Source organism: Apium graveolens, chromosome 4, assembly GCF_009905375.1.
Source record: "Apium graveolens cultivar Ventura chromosome 4, ASM990537v1, whole genome shotgun sequence".
In the NCBI taxonomy this organism is placed as follows: Eukaryota; Viridiplantae; Streptophyta; class Magnoliopsida; order Apiales; family Apiaceae; genus Apium; species Apium graveolens.
This window is the reverse complement of record NC_133650.1, coordinates 73,808,670-73,827,911: the sequence shown is the minus strand read 5'-3', so window position 1 is coordinate 73,827,911 and position 19,242 is coordinate 73,808,670. Positions and strand designations below refer to the sequence as shown.

At 37.5% G+C, this 19,242-nt stretch overlaps 1 protein-coding gene across 1 annotated transcript; it reads right to left on the bottom strand.

Annotated features, from left to right (window-relative positions):
• Positions 1–1,476: 1,476 nt before the first annotated feature.
• On the bottom strand, positions 1,477–16,024 carry LOC141718058 (protease Do-like 9). The gene is made up of 9 exons (XM_074520409.1): positions 15,501–16,024; positions 7,394–7,593; positions 7,133–7,313; positions 6,739–6,930; positions 3,704–3,936; positions 2,803–2,898; positions 2,605–2,655; positions 1,936–2,040; positions 1,477–1,789 (listed from the first exon to the last, which is right to left on the bottom strand). The coding sequence occupies exons 1-9, from the start codon at positions 15,739–15,741 to the stop codon at positions 1,691–1,693; spliced, it is 1,398 nt and encodes a 465-aa protein (XP_074376510.1). The 5' UTR covers positions 15,742–16,024; the 3' UTR covers positions 1,477–1,690.
• Positions 16,025–19,242: the final 3,218 nt, after the last annotated feature.

The following is a 19,242-nucleotide window of genomic DNA, read 5'->3' as shown; positions in this document are numbered from 1 at the left end:
TGGAGAAGCAAAGGGTCTAAACGGTGATGCCTCAAGTTAATGCTAGGAAGCCTCTATGAATTAGTTGAAATTACATGGATTTCCTGCTAATTTCAAAGCATTCAAGGACAAAAGGGTTGATGCAGTTTCTCAGAGCACCTATGATGTCTCAAGTCCTAGCTCTTATGATTCTCATGACTTGATCACTCCTAGCTCGTCACTTTCTAATGTCTCAAGTCCTGATTTTTCATCACCTGATCTCTCATATCACGGTACTTCTAGTTCTACTATTTCTCTCTCTCTACATGTTTCACCCTTGTCTGAAGTGCATGGTCTCAGTGATTCAGTTACCAATATTATTCTTGATATTTTTGTTCCATTGAGAAAATCTACTCGTTTACATAAAACTCCTGCCTATATCTTACCTCTTATCAGTGATCTACTGTGTCTGCACCCAAATATTGGTGTAATCTAGTTCAATAACCTGTCAATATTGATCCATAATCTTTATGTGATATTAAAGAGCCACATTCTTACAAAGAAGCCTATCCACTTTGGGTCTCAGCTATGCAAACTGAACTCGGGCCTTAATTAATAATCACACATGGGATTTAGTCCCACTTCGTTCATATATAAAACTCATTGGCTCTAAATGGGTCTACAAATTGAAACTTAAATCTGATGGAACCCTTGAACGCTGCAAGGCACGTTTAGTTGCCAAATGGTACAATCAGAAGTTTGGTATTGATTACAAAGAAATAATTTCACCTGTTGTGAAAATGAGTAGTGTTCAAACATTGTTGTCTGCAGCTGCTTCTAACCACTGGCCTTTACATTAGCTTGATGTAAATAACGCCTTTCTTCATGGGAATCTGAAGGAAGAGCTGTACATGCAGGTACCTGAATGTGTTCCTAACCTTGGCAACTTGGTCCGTTTTTTACGGAAATCTCTTTGTGGTGTAAAACAAGCCTCTAGGGAGTGGCATGAAAAGCTGGTTGAAGACTCATTTTGGTGATAAAAAATCTTGGTGATAAATTAACTGTCCCTTAATTTTGGGACAGTTAATTAAGGGATGTTCTATTACAGGTTACATTTTATTGCTCGGTAACTCCCCTATGTCATGGAAGTCTAACAAACACAACACGGTTTTTAAATCTTCTACAGAAGCCGAATATTAAGCTATGGCTTCTACAGCTGCTAAATTGTGCGTTTATTGGATGGATTTAATGTGACCAATCACAAGCCTGTTACACTCCACTGTGATAATCAATCAATCAGCTGGCATTCCTAGTGGTCAGGAATGATTCAGTAAGTTAGAGACTTGCCACATCAATTCTAGTCCATTAGGATTTAGATCATGTATATATTCCATTGTATTGATCACTTTAGATTTAATCAACTGTAATGACTCTTATCTCAATATAGCATATCAATTCTCTTTGTAAACACAAGTTTGATAATGTGTTAGATCTTCATCTTCTCCATTCAATCAAAGGTTCACGGAAAAATTTAATTGCAAAATTAATAATGCTTACAGATGTGGTGTTAATTACAAAATGTACTGTTTTTCATTGCAAGTTGCGTACATATGAAGTTTATTGTATATATAATTATAACTGACAATCCCTGCTAAATTCTACTGTAACTGTTATCGGCAAGTATAGCACAATAGACCTCTTCCTAAGGATTTCACTTCATAAAATCCGCTTTTTATGCCATTAGATCATCAGACATTGCTGAAGGTATGCAATGGGTGGTAAGAATATCTGGAGTTGCAGCTTTTGCTTTTTGGGTCTGCAAGACCACAATCTACATGAAATTCAATAAAATCGTAAGTATGACAGGGAAATAAAGCAGATAGCACAAACTCCTAGCGAGTAAATTATAGTATAAAAAAAAACACGATTCAACGGTAGGTGACTTCAAAGAACACAGACTGGGGAGACAAAATTAACCTGTTCATATTCAAGATGAAATTTCAGAAACTCTTCCTCACACTTCTCTACCATGTAAGCTAATCCCTTCAAATTCTTAACAGGCTTGCCATTAAAAGCATGGACCTTCAAAAGCAAAGTTAACAGAAAAGAAGTTAGCAGCAATAAATATGGTAGCATCCAATGTCACCCCCCCTCTTCATTCACCTCCTTGTTGGACACTCGACCCTCATGTAAGGACACTCAACATTTCATTTTAGGCCACATACATGCAAAATTTCATATTATTTTCAACACCGACACATTCCCCTATACATGTTTGAACACTTCCAAGCACATCTATAGTATCTCATGTCTCGCCAAAAGGGGGACATATATGTGCTGTTAGTAAATTTTCTCTCTGACTATTAAGTACTCAAGTTTGTAATAAAAACTTAAGTTTGCACAGTTTAAAGATTTTATATATATATATATATATATATTGCTACATGCATTTTTTCTTCTTCAATTTTACCGACTTACATATCCATTTTATAATAAGAAAGCATTATAATTTATATCATTGTATGACTAGAATATGTTTCCAATAAACTATTATGCTCTTTGGATGGTAAAAAAGCATGATATGACTCATATTTTCAGAAAAATCTTGTTAAAATACTCTAAATACATATATCTCATATTTCTAACCTGAGTGTTGACTATCTCTTCATAGCCAATATTGATATCCGCTACAAGTACCTATACAATTGATAAAGAAAATTGAGTATTGAGCTCATACTATGTGCTCGACATTCATTTTTGCAAATGAAAGATGCATGCAGCATCAGGGCATAGCGTGAAAGGTAAACTAATGTTGGTAAATACGATTCTGAAAGGAAGATTTACCTGAGAAAGAACTATTACTTGCTCATCAACTGATTGTGCCATTCCATGCAGATGCTTGTCTATTAGTTTCACTGGGGCATCATAATCTTTTTCATACTAACTCATCACAAGCAAGAGTTAAAAGAAAAATATAAGTTAAAAACCTTTATAAAGTCAACAACACAATCCTAAAAATTCTGCAAGTGGTCGGCACAAAGAGGCGTCCCGCAGAAAAATTGGAATTAAGCAAAAACCAGATACATGGAAAGTAAACTGACTATACCAGCCAGCAGCTCAATTTATTTAATAAATACAGTTTCTTTTTTTTGCTAAGCTAAAAAACACAGTTTCACTTTCACCTCTACTTAATACGAAATATTATTTTTTAGTTTATATAGATATAATAAAGAGAAGAGAATCTAAAGTTTGCTTCACATATTTTTGAAGTTAGGCCTATGAATGCATATATTGGTTGTCCATCTGATGATAAAATTTTTGGATGTAACGATTATAAAGAAAATAAAGTGATGTTGTATCCTTCTGTATGAAAACATGAGCCGAATCGATGAATTGTCACAACTAAAAGCAATAATCTATATCACTGGAAATGCAGAAAGACACATATATAACTATGAGTTACTATTCATTCGCTTTTAGAAGTCAGAACCCGTCCCATTGGAGATAAAGACACATTAGTATCATCTTCCCATGATTCACTATTCGTGATTTGTGAAATTTGACAACAGTAAATATAATTATGACACCTGCTGATACTTGAAAATGAAGAATGTAACAGGAAGAAAAAAAAAGACCGATCCTTCAGTTAAAAGCATGCACATTCAAAGACTACGTTCTACAATAAAAGGAAGCACATAAAAGTGAGAGGATATTTGAAAAGGCAAAATGTTTTTAGTGAGTGTACCTCTGAACACAAATACGGAACAGATACCGCTGAAAAAACAAATCCAGCAACAATGTAATATGAAGGTGGTTTTCCCTTGATGTGTGCTGGTATTAGCCTTGTGTGGGTTGCAAGTTTTATAGTGAACTCCAGAGTCTTAGAATTACGAAGAACCTTAACTACGGCCTTATCTCCAGTATATTTTTTGGAAACAAGGTAACTGAAACTTATGCGTTCTCCATCCCTGAACGGAACTGAATACTCAAGTCATTAGGAAAACAAGAAACAATGGAACTACTGTATTCTGTATGCCAATCTGTAAGCTATGTTACTCCGACTCTTCTGTTTAGGCTACCGTACCCGTGTCGGACACTTGGACACTCGGACACGACACTTATTCCGACACTTATTCCGTGTCGGATTCTTTGACTGAAATATGGACACTTTGACCAATTTATAGATAAAAAATTAGTCACACTTCATATTCAAAATACATATTTAAGAAGAAAAAAGAAGCGGGAATGAGATAAAAGTAGGGAAGATACCAAATTCGCAATGTTCATTAGAAAATCAAGTTTAATCAAAGTTCAATTGTTACTTTATTTTACGATGTCTAACTTAACATACTTGTTTATTAATAAAATATGCCTTGTCCCCATACCCGTGTCCAAAAATTGGACAGTGTCCCCGTGTCCCCAATTTTTAGTCTTCTAAACTCCAACACTCGGATATGTGTCGTGTCCGACACTCCGTACCCGAGTCAGAGTAACATAGTCTGTAAGTGTAGACTCCAGCACACAGACACCAAGAGGTCCAAGACATATCTTTTATTTGATCTAAATTACTGGTTTTCCTATTTACATAATACAGCATGCATAACATGCAGTAACTAGAGCTGGCCAAATGTGCGGGTTTGAACCGCACATTCGGGACCGGTTCGTACGGAAACCCGTAATTATTCGGTCCGAACCGGGCCGGTTCAAACCCGCACAATTCGTTAAATTAATCGAGCCGGTTACGAATACAGTATTGAAAAACCGGGACCGGAACCGGCCCGCACTAACCCGCCGACACGGAACCCGCATGAGCTGCACGCGCCTGCAAGCCCGCACAGCCCGCACAGGCCCGAAAAATACATACATAATTCAATACAATTTTTTCACTTAATCTTAATTCTCTCTCTGACTTTCTGCCTCTCTCAATCTCAATTCTCATTCTCTGCCTTATATATTTCCTAATTATTTCCGAGCTTCACCAATCAGTATCACCAATTCACCATCCCTAATTTATTTCTAAATTCTCACTCGCACATCATACATCACAAATTCACAATCACAAATTCAAATTACAAATTCACAGACATAGGACAGGAGCCACAGCCACACAGGTGAGCACATCACAGTTCGCAATTGCTACATTTATTAGAGTTGCGTCGGTGAGGAAAAAGATGGTTGAGACTGCCAATTGCTTGGGCGTAGGTGGATATGACCACAGTACCATTCCACCCCTTCTCTCTTTATAATTTCTCTGTAGCTTGTACAAGACTCTCCCTGTTGACCCCTTCTCTCTTTATAATTTCTCTGTAGCTTGTACAAGACTCTCCCGCATGAGCTGCACGCGCCTGCAAGCCCGCACAGCCCGCACAGGCCCGAAAAATACATACATAATTCAATACAATTTTTTCACTTAATCTTAATTCTCTCTCTGACTTTCTGCCTCTCTCAATCTCAATTCTCATTCTCTGCCTTATATATTTCCTAATTATTTCCGAGCTTCACCAATCAGTATCACCAATTCACCATCCCTAATTTATTTCTAAATTCTCACTCGCACATCATACATCACAAATTCACAATCACAAATTCAAATTACAAATTCACAGACATAGGACAGGAGCCACAGCCACACAGGTGAGCACATCACAGTTCGCAATTGCTACATTTATTAGAGTTGCGTCGGTGAGGAAAAAGATGGTTGAGACTGCCAATTGCTTGGGCGTAGGTGGATATGACCACAGTACCATTCCACCCCTTCTCTCTTTATAATTTCTCTGTAGCTTGTACAAGACTCTCCCTGTTGGGTCTCTTTGTTCTTTTTAAGACCTACCTACACAGTTAAGCTACACTACACTACTGCACTATAAATATAATAATAATTATAATATAATATATCAAAGTAATACATGGCACTTGGCAGAGAATAGAATCTGGTTGCTTTTGCACGCGCGGCCCGCGGGTTAACCGTACGAGCCCGCACATCTATCAACGGGTTATTTACCGGTTCCGGTTACGAGTTCGGTTTCTGCGGTTCCAGCCAGACCCAAGCCCAATTTGTTCATCAACAGGCCGGTTCAGTGTTAGCATTTCGAGTGCCCAACCCGTGTGCGGCCCGGTCCGGCACGCACGGACCGCACAAGTGGCCAGGTCTAGCAGTAACATACAAATGATTAAAAAATTAGCACTTGATATAGGGTGCAAAATTACAGTGTTATATTCAAAGCTTTATGTGATTTTGACTTGTGAATTAGTTATTATGAATCTTTCACTTTCCCTAAAGAGAAATTTGATTAAAATAAAATGAGCAAGTATAATTATAAGGACTAGCGGACTATTATCCAGAAAGGAAAGGTGAGAATATGCTGTTAGTAGTCTGTTACTGTATTTTTAAGTTGATAGACTTAACTTTATTTTTATCAAACTCTTGAATCCTGATAATTAAATAAATTTTGTAGCTTATTGACAGGGAAACTTAATTGAATTAAGGCATTTTCATGCAAGTGGCATAAATTTATAAATAAGTGGTTAACTATACCTATTTGATATATGTTCTAAAAATACTGGTGCTTTGAATACAGGTTATGTGGTCGACCATCCATTGAAAAACCTTCCACTAAACAGTTCGTGAAAACAACCCATACAATTCAAGTGAATTTTGTGCTGCTATGCCAGACGTCAAGCGACTCAAACAGTATAGAAAATACTAGTAACGCGGGTATTGGACATGCATTTTATATTTCAAAATATGGGGGTACACAGCTTAGATTAGATGAGGCCCACCTGTTCCATCGTTAGCAATATTTACTCCGTCGAAGCTAAGGATAACATCAGATGGCTCTAAAAAATGAGATTCTGGAGCTGTAGGTTCAATCCTTCTTATGCGGACACCCTTCTGCTCGGGACCCATTCCCATAGACATGCGAAGATCAGGATTCTCCATCTTTTGACACTCAACTCCAAGTACTGGGAAACCTGAAGATGAAAGAACTCCACAGACGAAAATTAGTAGGAGGATACAGACATTCCAACTTTAGACAGGCAACTAAATGATGAAATGAATGCTGCATCCAAATTGAATTAAAATTACAACTTCTATCAATCATTTAATAAGATTTTAATGCACTAATAGCAGATATGGGTAATGTAAAACAGATGTGGCTGAATAAGCATATACCTGTATAGTTTTCATTCTCTTCGTAATCTTGTATAAAATGTAAAATTACCGGTGTTGGTATGACATAACCAATGTTCTCGGCATCTTCGTGTTTAAGAGATTGGAATGCAATACCAACACACTTGTCTTTATCACTGAAGGCAGGCCCACCAGAATTTCCAGAGTTTATAGCAGCGTCTATCTGCAAATGAATCATCTAGTTCAAGGATCATATATTTATCAATCATTTGGAACTTGAAGATATTATTTATATCAAACTGCCTGAAGTCCAAGAAGTTCGGTCGATCCATGAGCGTATGATAGTATCTCAATGCGAGACACCACGCCACTTGTCACTGAGATTGTATCTCCGCCAATAGGGTAGCCAACAACTGTCACAGCATCTTGCAGTACAGGCAATCCCCCAAATTCAATAGGAGAGACTCCTTCCCAAAATTCATCATCGGTCACAGTCAATAGAGCTGTTGTTCCACAAATATAAAAATGAGTTACTAAAACATAATCAACAAGTAGAAGCAGGGGAAGAATCTGCACAAATGATAAAAGAATTATAATTACTGAAACTCGGATCAAGCAACCCTCTTTAACCAAGGTTGCAGACTAGTTATGTAAACTTTTTAGGTCACATATTGTGAATACAATCTGCGATTAATACATATAAATCAAATAAGTGTGTGCGTGAGTAAACGAAATCAAACAGAGAAAGAAAGGATATAACCAAATGAAGATCCTCGAGTCCAGTTGAAACTGTCTCCTTAAAGCTATTTCTCCTATCACCGTATATGCGAGTTGATAGCCTCCCAGGATAAAACGAGATACCAGTATAATCGATAGATCGAATATACTCTCAGCGAACTTGAACTAAGCCCGAGAACTATCACCGGATTATTGGAAAAATTTAAGACTAAAGAGACCGAGAATGAAAGAGATGACTCTTATTCCCTTGACTTAATAAAACTGATGCCCTAAGACTCTATTTATAAAGAGAGGCTTGAAAGGACTTGTTTTTCTTTTCGATGTGGTACATGGTATTTATAAGAAAAACTAAGGAATAGGTTTGTGCTACTCTCGATGTTGTACAAAACCACTTTTCATATTAAAAGGTAAAACTTTGGAACATCAGTTCTCATTCACCTTTTACTCATTTTGAGCGTGTAAATATGCGTTGGAATCCCCTCGAAGAGGAGAATACGTTCCAATAAATACACACCACTAACACACATAATGTGTCTCACTCATATAGAGTCCCAAAATGATTCACAACTTAGTCTAAAATACTAAGTTTGTCCAACAATCCCCCACAAATGAGATTGATGGTCCAGTAGCACGCACCACATAGACAGACAGACGGGGAGCTTGACTTGGTGATAGTTCCGGCGGTCAGATATAGCATACGATAGGTAGAGAATGCTCCTTGAACCTTCGCTCGAATAAGTATATCGACTTTACTGGTAGACAGTATGACGCGATGTCCTTGAACTGTTCGACCGTTTGTGTAAACGATGACATACTCATCACTATATCTTTCCTGACTCATTCAGTTCTCATGATTATGTCCATTTCGGCCATGGAACATCGTCCTGGTTCTGCAGGAGTTTTTAAAGAATTGTGCCTCGCAATTCTCCTTTGAAGCGGCCCCACTTCTCTCCCACATAGGTGATCTTTATCTTATAGAGTAATCTGCGTTTACTCAACTGAATTCCATGCGTTCACTCCTGAACTCCATGTATTCATCAAAGATCATTAAAAGCTCAAAGCTTAACCTCGTACCTTACAAGTCTCACTGTTTCCTCATCATAGGAACAGGCCAGGGGTTACCCCCACAGTGATTTGGTCATCATGATTTAGTTGTCCCATTGAACCAAGTTCTTGGGATCTCCAGTCAGCAATGGTTGGGTGTCCACGATGATGCCGTTAAGCAATAGGCTTAAGGCCCATCCCTCTCGATGATTTCTCAACCACTTCTTTTGATAACCCTTTGGTGTGGATCCGCGATATTATCTTTTGACGGTATATAGTCAATAGTGATAATTCCGGTTGAGATCAATTGTCTAATGGAACTGTGTCGTCGTCGTATATGACGAGACTTTCCATTATACATTGTGCTCTGTGCTCTGCCAATAGCGGATTGACTATCACAATGAATCCCTATTGCAGTTACAGGCTTTGGCCATCTTGGAATATCCTCCAGAAACTGACGTAGATATTCAGCCTCTTCGGCGCATTTATCTAGTGCCACAAACTCAACTTCCATCGTGGAATGAGTTATCACCGTTTGTTTTGATGATTTCCATGATATTGCCGCTCCAGCTAATGTAAACACATAGTCGCTCGTAGACTTAAGTGCTTTCTTGCTAGATATCCAATTTGCGTCAGTATATCCTTCTAATACTGCTGGGTATCTGCCATAGTGCAGTCCATAGTCTCGAGTTCCCCTCAAGTACCTTAGTACCCTTATGATCGCTTTCCAGTGATCAGCTCCCGGATTACTCGTAAACCTACTCAACTTGCTAATTGAGTATGCAATGTCTGGTCTTGTACAACTCATGAGGTACATCAGACTACCAATTATCCTCTAGTATTCCAATTGGGAAACAGCTACACCTTTGTTCTTGGATAGGTGCAAAGTCATATCCACAGGTGTCCTAGCTTTCTCAAAGTCATCCTTAAGAAACTTCTCAAGGATCTTGTCAACATAATGTGGTTGACTTAATGCGAGACCCTCTGATGTTCTAGAAATTTGAATTCCCAGAATTACATTTGCTAGTCCCATGTCTTTCATGTCGAATCTTGATTTCAACATGTCCTTGGTAGATTTGATCACTTTATCATTGCTTCCGACAATAAGTAGATCATCTACATATAGCATCATCATGACATAGCCACTCTCGTTATCCTTGTAATAGGCACAACTATCACATTCATTGATTTTGAAGCCATTAGCCAGCACGACCTCGTCAAATATTTCATGCCATTTCATAGGCGCTTGCTTCAAACCATACAATGATTTCACCAATCTACAAACTTTCCTTTCTTGTCCTGGGACAACAAACCCTTCGGGTTGTTCCATATAGATTTCCTCATCTATGTCCCCATTTAGGAAGGCTGTTTTCACATCCATTTGATGTACAGTTAGATTACGCATTGCAGCAATAGCAAACATCATCCTTATGGACGTTATTCTCGTTACAGGAGAATATGTATCAAAATAATCAAGGCCTTTTTGTTGCTTGTATCCTTTAATCACAAATCTGGCCTTATACTTATCAATAGTGCCATCAGTTTTCAACTTCTTCTTGAAAACCCACTTGCTACCTAATGGTTTGCAACCAGTTGGCAAGTCCACTAGTTCCCAAGTATGATTCTGCATAATTGAATCAACTTCATTCTTGATGGCCTCTTTCCACATAGGTCCATCAGGTGAGGTAACCGCCTCCTTATAGGTTTTTGGGTCACCTTCTTCGAGCAAATAGGTCATAAAATCAGACCCATAGGATTTCTCCGTTCGTTGTCTTTTGCTCCTTCTCACTACCCCCACATTTTCGTCTTCACTTTCTTCACTCTCATTATCGTCATCTACAGACTCATGAGATCGTTTAGACGTCGTAGGTTGTTGGTTTCCTGGATTTCAGGGAAATATCGTCTCAAAGAATGAGGCATTCCTTGATTCCATAATGGTATTCTTTTGAATATTAGGAATCTTGGATTCATGAACAAGAAACCGATATGCAGTACTGTGTGGAGGATATCCGATGAAGATACAATCCACAGTCTTAGGACCTATCTTCACCTTCTTCGGTGTAGGGATCAGTACCTTTGCAAGGCACCCCCACACTTTCAGGTGTTGGTAACTTGGTTTCTTTTTCTTCCACATTTCATAAGGACTTACATCCTTATTCTTGCGCATCGTAATATTTAAAATATTATTTGCGCTTAAGATGGCTTCTCCCCACATCGATTGTGGAAGCCCAGAGCTTAACAACATCGCATTCATCATTTCTTTCAGAGTGCGATTCTTCCTTTCAGCCACACCATTTGACTGAGGGGAGTATGGTGCAGTGACCTCATGGATTATACCATGTTGTGAACAGAATTCTCCAAATGGTTCAACATATTCACCTCCACGATCACTTCGTATCGTTTTGATTTTCTCAGTCTGTTGTGTCTCAACTTCTTCCTTATAGATTTTAAATTTATCTATAGCTTCGTCTTTGCTTTTCAACAAATATACATAGCAGTATTTTGTACAATCATCAATGAATGTAATAAAATACTTGTTTCCTCCTCTTGTTGGAGCGAATTTTAAATCACATATGTCGCTATGTATTAGGTCTAGAACTTTGGTGTTCCTTTCCACACGTTTAAATGATGATCTCGTCAATTTTGCCTCAACACAAGTCTCACACTTATGTTTTGAATCGATAGTAAGTTTAGGTATGTATTCTTTTACACTTAAACGTCATAAAGTGTCATAATTTACATGTCCTAATCTAGCATGACATAAATTAGGAGACTCAAGCAAGTAAGCAGAAGAATTCTTCATTTCATTATCGTCCTTAACGGACATTACATTGAGCTTAAAAAGCCCATCGATTAAATAACCCTTGCCTACAAACATACCACTCTTAGACAAAATAACTTTATCTGACTCTATTACAATGTGAAAACCATGCTTACTCAACAGAGAATCAGACACAAGGTTCTTGCGAATATCAGGCACATAAAGTACATTCTTCAAAGTCAGATTCTTCCCAGAGGTCATCTTCAGGATTACCGTGCCTTCACCCTCAATGGTAGAAGTTGCTGAATTCCCCATGTAGAGCTTCTCACCAGCATCGGAAGCTTTGAGGCTAGAGAAAATCGCCTTGTCTGAGCAAACATGCCTAGTAGCACCAGTATCAATCCACCATTCACGTGGATTAGAACCGACCAGGTTCACTTCAGAGACCGTAGCACAGAGGTCTATATCACCCCATCTCCTTGAAGATATTCTCTACCATGTTTGCTTCTTTCTTCTTGTTGGGCTTCTTGGGCTTCTTGCAGTCAGAAGACCTATGACCAACTTTATCACAGTTGTAGCCCTTCCCCTGAAATTTCGACTTCGAAATCCCTCCTTTGGGTGCCAGCTTTGCCCCTTTACTAGAATTAGTCTTCTTGGGCTTGGAGCTTTGAGCATGCTCCACCATGTTTGCCTTCCCAGTGGCAACATTAACTTTCTTCTCGGACCCTCTGTTGTCTTCTTCAATACGAAGTCTAACAATAAGATCCCCCATAGACATCTCCTTTCGCTTGTGCTTAAGGTAGTTCTTGAAATCTTTCCATCCAGGTGGAAGCTTTTCAATAACAGCAGCAACTTGGAAAGACTCACTTATGACCATTCCCTCAGCATGAATGTCATGAATGATCACCTGCAGTTCCTGCACCTGACTGACCATAGTCTTAGAGTCTGCCATCTTATAATCAAGAAAGCGGCCAACAATCCACTTCTTTGCCCCAGCGTCCTCGGTTTTATACTTATGGTCAAGTGACTCCCATAAGACCTTAGTTGTTGGCTTCGCGCTGTATACGTTATACAACGAGTCAGACAAACAATTTAACACATAGTTCCGACAGATGTAGTCGGAGTGCTTTCAAGCATCAGCAGCATACACAGTCTGCATGTTACTCTCAGCAGTGAGCAACGGTGGTTCTTCCTTAAGGAAGCGATCCATATGCAACGTGGTCAGATAAAAGTGCATCTTTTGTTGCCAACGTTTGAAGTTCGTTCCGTTGAACTTCTCAGGTTTTTCAGCATGTGCAGCAGGCACAGTTGGCATAACAGGTGCAGCAGGCACCACAGGTGGAACAGATGGTACGTGCGTCTGTACTACAGGTGTATGCACACCAGTAGACACCGCAGGTATGATCGGAGGAGTGAATCCTGCCGATATCTGTCCAAGAGGAACACTAAACTGTCCAATGACATTGTGTCCCACAGGCACATGTCCCGAAGGCACATGTCCAACAGGCGTTTGACCCTCATCAGATCGTACGATCCGTGCGTTAGGGTTAATCGGCTGCTGGTGAACCCCATAAGATCCAGTGATCTGTGCGTTGGGATCAGCCGTCATGTTCATCGGATCGTTCACAGTTTGGTTCTCCATCAATCTGTTACTCAACAAAACAAGCAGATATAGATGTATCAGTCACAGATGTATAAAATAGAATAGCTTTAAGATTGTGAATACAATCTGCGATTAATACATATAAATCAAATAAGTGTGTGCGTGAGTAAACGAAATCAAACAGAGAAAGAAGGGATATAACCAAATGGAGATACTCGAGTCCAGTTGAAACTGTCTCCTTAAAGCTATTTCGCCTCTCACCGTATGTGCGAGTCGATAGTCTCCCAGGATAAAACGAGATACCAGTATAATCGATAGATCGAATATACTCTCAGCAACTTGAACTAAGCCCGAGAACTATCACCGGAATATTGGAAAAATTTAAGACTAAAGAGACCGAGAATGAAAGAGATGACTCTTATTCCCTTGACTTAATAAAACTGATGCCCTAAGACTCTATTTATAAAGAGAGGCTTGAAAGGACTTGTTTTTCTTTTCGATGTGGTACATGGTATTTATAAGAAAAACTAAGGAATAGGTTTGTGCTACTCTCGATGTTGTACAAAACCACTTTTCATATTAAAAGATAAAACTTTGGAACATCAGTTCTCATTCACCTTTTACTCATTTTGAGTGTGTAAATATGCGTTGGAATCCCCTCGAAGAGAAGAATACGTTCCAATAAATACACACCACTAACACATAATGTGTCTCACTCATAAAGAGTTTCAAAATGATTCACAACTTAGTCTAAAATACTAAGTTTGTCCAACACATATCACCAAATTACAAATAAAAGATTGAGAATGTTATCCAACTAAAATACTACATTAAGTTTCGACTTGTGGTATATTCCTGGACTCCTGGTCATATCAATATTTTTTATTTTTTAAGTTGAATATAATGTATATAGCTCCCGAACTTGGGTATCCCATTGTTTAGTTGGAACTGTCATATAGAAACTAGATACTTCATCTTGCAACAATCAAGTTCAAAATTTAGTAAGACTTGTTAACCATTGATTTCATGCTATGGATATGACATACATAAGCATTAAGCACATTTACAAGTTTTAGTGGTGGAAACACTGTTTTTAACAATGTAAAACTGAAACAAATAAAGAAAAGACTTAATTGCACAATGGTGGCTTGAACTTTGTTCATTTTGCACGAAAATGACTAAATCTTTATTTGTGCCAATATGATGACTAATTGTTGAATATGTCAGCGGTTTGGTGGCTCTTCGCCCCTCCCGTTAAATTTTCCGTTAAATATAACGGATGTTTATATTATATGAATAAATAACCCAAAACTGAAAGTTAGGGTTCATGTTATAAAAATTATCCACCATAACAAATCAAAATCTCAATATCAACCATTATATGCTGTTGGTTTTTTATTAATAGAGAAATGGAGGTTAAGTGGAGATCTCATTGGTCAAAGGCCAAACCGACGGTGGGGAATGTGGTTTTGTGTGTGATAGTGCGGCGGTGTATGTGTGTGGTCTTGTGTTGTGTTCGGGATGACAGGGAGAGACGAACGGAGAGAGAGGTTCAAAAAGAGAGGGAAAGAGAGAGACGAGGGAGATTTGAGGTTTGAGAAGAGAGGGAAAAAAAGAGACGAAGGATATTGATGGTGATTAAAGGATGTGTGTGAATGATGTGTATGTGTGAGTGTTGCGTATGTGCGTGATGTGTGTTTTGTTGGTGGAGCAGGGGAGCCACCACCACTACGGTGGTGGCGATGGCCATGAAAAGAGAGGGATGGGAGAGGCAGAGAGATTGATCCGAGATGATAGATGGAGTGAAGAGAGAGATTAAGATGCAGAGAGATTGAGAGAGAGTGAGATGTGGCTAGAGAGGGAGCAAGCTTATTACAATATTACCCCTGCAACCGTTAACATTTAACGTTGAATTTAACTGGAGGGATACGGAGCCACCATAATACTAAGAAATTAATCAATTAGCCACCATTTTGGCACAACTAAAAATTTAACCATTTTCGTGCAAAACGAACAAAGTTCAAGCCAACACTGTGCAATTAAGTCTAAAGAAAATATTAACTTCTACTTATGTTAAGCTTCTATACAACCCCCGCGCCCTGGGATTAAGCAAAAAGCATATGTGTTACTTAAATGTGTTAATATTACCTACAAGTAGACACAATCTGTGCAAGCTCAATAAATAAAATAAAATACTACAAAATCAAGAACTATGAAAAATCGACAAAAAGAAAAGACAAAGAAGTTGAGGAGGGAGGGGTTACCAATATCACATTCAGTTCCAATGGCTAAAACAGTAGCCAAGTACTTAGTATCAGACCCGCGTTTCTTCAACTTAACTTGAGTGTGATGCTCCACAGAATGTGCATTTGTCAACACCCTCCTGCCCTCAATAATAAACCCACTACTACTGGTACTATACTGCCTCTTTCTCTGCCATGGCAATGAGAAATTAGGCTCTGTGTGAACACAAAACACCTTCACTACCGCGTCCATTGATGACATCACTTGAGTCAACGCCAAGTCTTGTCTGAAAATGGGTTGTGTTGATGAGCAAAAACAAAAGAAACGAATGGGTTTTGTTTGAAGCTAGTTTGCAATTGTTGTATTTCTGGGGGTTGTGTTCCATAGGTTTGTTGTGGTCCCTTTTTATTGGAGTTTGAAGAGCAACAAAAGTACAAAAGGAACCTAGTTTGCATCTTCTGTAGGTACATAAAATGTCTTCTTGCTAAAGTTCATGGAGGGAGGCTGGAGCATTCGTTACAACAACCCATTTTTCAATAAAATACTTGCATAAACAACTCCAAAGAAAGATAATTACTTTAAGGATTTTTAACAGTTGATTGTTACTATATATGACCGAGTAAAACTGATTCTTAAATTTTATGAAAATTAAAATTACATGTTATGTAAAAGATTGCACGAATTTATGCGACAAAACTTAAATCACCGTCGATCTATGTACACTTTTCAATTTGTTATTAGCAATGAAATTTTAGAGTGATAATAAATTATTATTCCTTGTTTTAAATTGTGATAGAGTTTCGTTTCAATTTATCGTGATAAATAAATCTAACATTTTCTAGTAGCAATTTATGACGATATTGGTAATACAATTAATCACGTTGCCTGAATGTCACTTCAGATCATTAGTAGTTAAAAAAATAAAGTCGACGTGTCATCATCAGCTAAAATTAGAGATATAGTCGAGCTGAGCCGAGTCGAATACTGCCAGGCTCGGCTCAAATTCAATTAAAATAGTTTAAAAACGACCTCGACCGAGTTTTTAATTACAAGTTCGAAGATCGGCTCATAACAAGTTCGGTAGGCTCGAGTTAAACTTGAAAGTTCGAATTAATTTCACTAAATATTCATAAAAACTCGAAATATGATCGGTTCGCCCCGAGTTCGATTAAAAAAATATACTATATATAAAAATATTAAATATTTATATAAAAATATTTTATAATAAAAAAATATATAGTACAGACTCCATAACGCTCGCGAACCTTATAAGCCGAGTAAATTGAAACTCGAGTTCGCCTCGGTTAAAACTTCGAAAAGCTCTAACTCGAGTTCGGCTCGATTATTTTCGAGCCGAATTCGAATTTTTGACGAGTCGAGTTCGAGTAGCTCACGAACCGTTTTGCTCATTTAGACCTCCAGCTAAAATGGAACTGTTGAACAAAGTCTACAAAAAAAACTCTACTTACGCACTTACTTTCATCTTATTTTTGGAATGAGAATTTCAGAATAAAAATATGTTAAATTTGTATTTATTTGTATTTTTATTTGTTTTTTTAAAAAATTTGGGAATATAATTATAAGGTAAACTCTTATTTTTCTTCTTTTTCTAAAACTTCGAGCAATGATTAATCTTTCGACATATGTTAGTGTTGTGGAGTGGATTAAGAGCAGGTCCAATAACCTAATTATTCTTGCTCTAAAATTGAAATTTAAGGGATTAGAGAAAAGAGTGTGCTTAGAGACTCTTTAAACACCTAATAACTTGATTCCACTTTTTATTTTTAAGGATTCATCTCCTCTTTTAAAGAATGTCTTCACCTATATTTTATAATATAATATAGCCTCACTATATTTGTCTCTCTTTTATATTAACTTTTAATTAAAGTAAAAAATACTTTCACTAATATAATATGAAATAAGATATATGTATTAGGAGCATTGTTGTAGACAAAACTAATTATCTAGCTCTTAAACAATTAAGAACCAATATTTTATAATTTATTTAAAACGCCCAATAAGACATTATTATACTTATTCTAATACTCAAACATCCTTCCCATCGGAAATCGAGACACATCGCCAGTATATTTAAAATACTAGGTTATTTGTTGTAACCACCCATTTGGAAGAAGTAGGTCAACTTTATGCATAAGTTTGTAATTCACATAAGAGTGTAAATTAAAATTAGTAGTCGTAGTTAAGAGGCGACATCCTTAATTTAGCAAACAAAGAAGAATTTGGATGCCCCGTCCTGGAAAACTCTGGCTAGTTGGACTTGGGAATTAAACTAAATGATATATAGTCATAAAATCCCAGTACACATGGTGCAAAATAATCCGAGGCATTTTTCCATTATTCGGCATGATGAACGGTCGCATGAAAATGACTGTTTTCATGCAAATATGATAGAGTACGAGTAAAGGAAATTAGCAAAAACAATATCAAGGGAGATATCAAAATAAAAGGGGAGTTAGAGGCAATACTGAAGCCAATGACTGAACACCATGAGCTTCACCCTCTCTAAGTCTTGCCCGACGACTATGTCTTGAAAGTAGGGAGGGGTGAAGAAATGATAAGACTAGTCCCAAGCATGCACTACACCATATATGGCCTGTTGTAACGGTTTTTTCGGTGTAACCAGCTAAAGTGTGACCATAGGTACCTTAAAAAAATTTGGCTAGTAATGATTACACTTTTTCTATTGTAACGATTGGTGTCATTTAGTATAACCATAGAGAAAATGAGATATCTACGGTTACACCAAAATGGATGTTAGCGTTGGTCTTAAAAAAAGTGTAATCAAACATCGAAAAATGGCGGTTAAAAGAAAACATAGACGAGATTGAATTTTAATTAAAAACATATGCGGGGGAAAACAAAAGCCTTGTCCTAATCTAAAAAAAAAGTGAATTAAAATCATTTATGTTAGGAATATGTTGTGCACTTGATGATATGTTAAACAAAATACTTAGTAGATTTAATTTAAGTGATTTTGTAGCTGTCAACTGATGAACACTTCAACATCCGTTGAAAGGGTAGCTTATATATTAATAAGTTTAGTAGCACATTTTTGCATATTGTAATGCCTTAGAGAACTAGATGTTGTAGAATATTTTAAGTCATGTTGACTACTAGATTGATATACAAGATAGGTTGGCTAATTGTAAATATTAGATGCCTTGTAATCTTGTATAAATGAAATGGAGTCAACTGCTATGAAGACAGTCTCAACGAATGTTCCACAAGGCTTCACCGGATGATCAACTAAAGGCTCAACGGATGATCAACCAGACTCTCAACGGATGATCCAACAAAGTCTCAACGGATGATCAACCAGACTCTCAACGGATGATCCAACAAAGTCTCAACGGATGATCCCACCAAGTTTCAACGAATGATCTAACTGAGTTCCAACGGATGAACAAATTTAAAAGAGCAGTTGATAGTGATTTGACAGTCACATGCGTTGATTGTATGCAAATGGAATGTGACATCCTATTTACAGGTTTTAGAGAACAAATAAGCATTTCCATTTCCATGCTAAACTGAAGATATTCAAAGATGTTGGATTGAGAAATAAAGCAGCATGAAATAAGACTAGAAACATTTTATCTCATTTGTTTGTCTTTTTATCATGTAACTTGGTGATATATAAATCAAGTGTAGCAAGTAGAACAGTATCCAAGTTATTAAGCAATTACAAGAGAAATAGAAAAAGTTATATCTATAAAGAATTTCTCTGTTCTTGTAAGTTCAACT

Coding starts and splice junctions, on each gene's coding strand:
- LOC141718058 (XM_074520409.1), bottom strand. CDS start 15,741: ATGTCATCAATGGACGCGGTAGTGAAGGTGTTTTGTGTTCACACAGAG. Junction 7,314..7,393: donor CCGAACTTCTTGGACTTCAG/GCAGTTTGATAT, acceptor ATTCATTTGCAG/ATAGACGCTGCTATAAACTC. Junction 2,041..2,604: donor AAGAGATAGTCAACACTCAG/GTTAGAAATATG, acceptor TTGCTTTTGAAG/GTCCATGCTTTTAATGGCAA.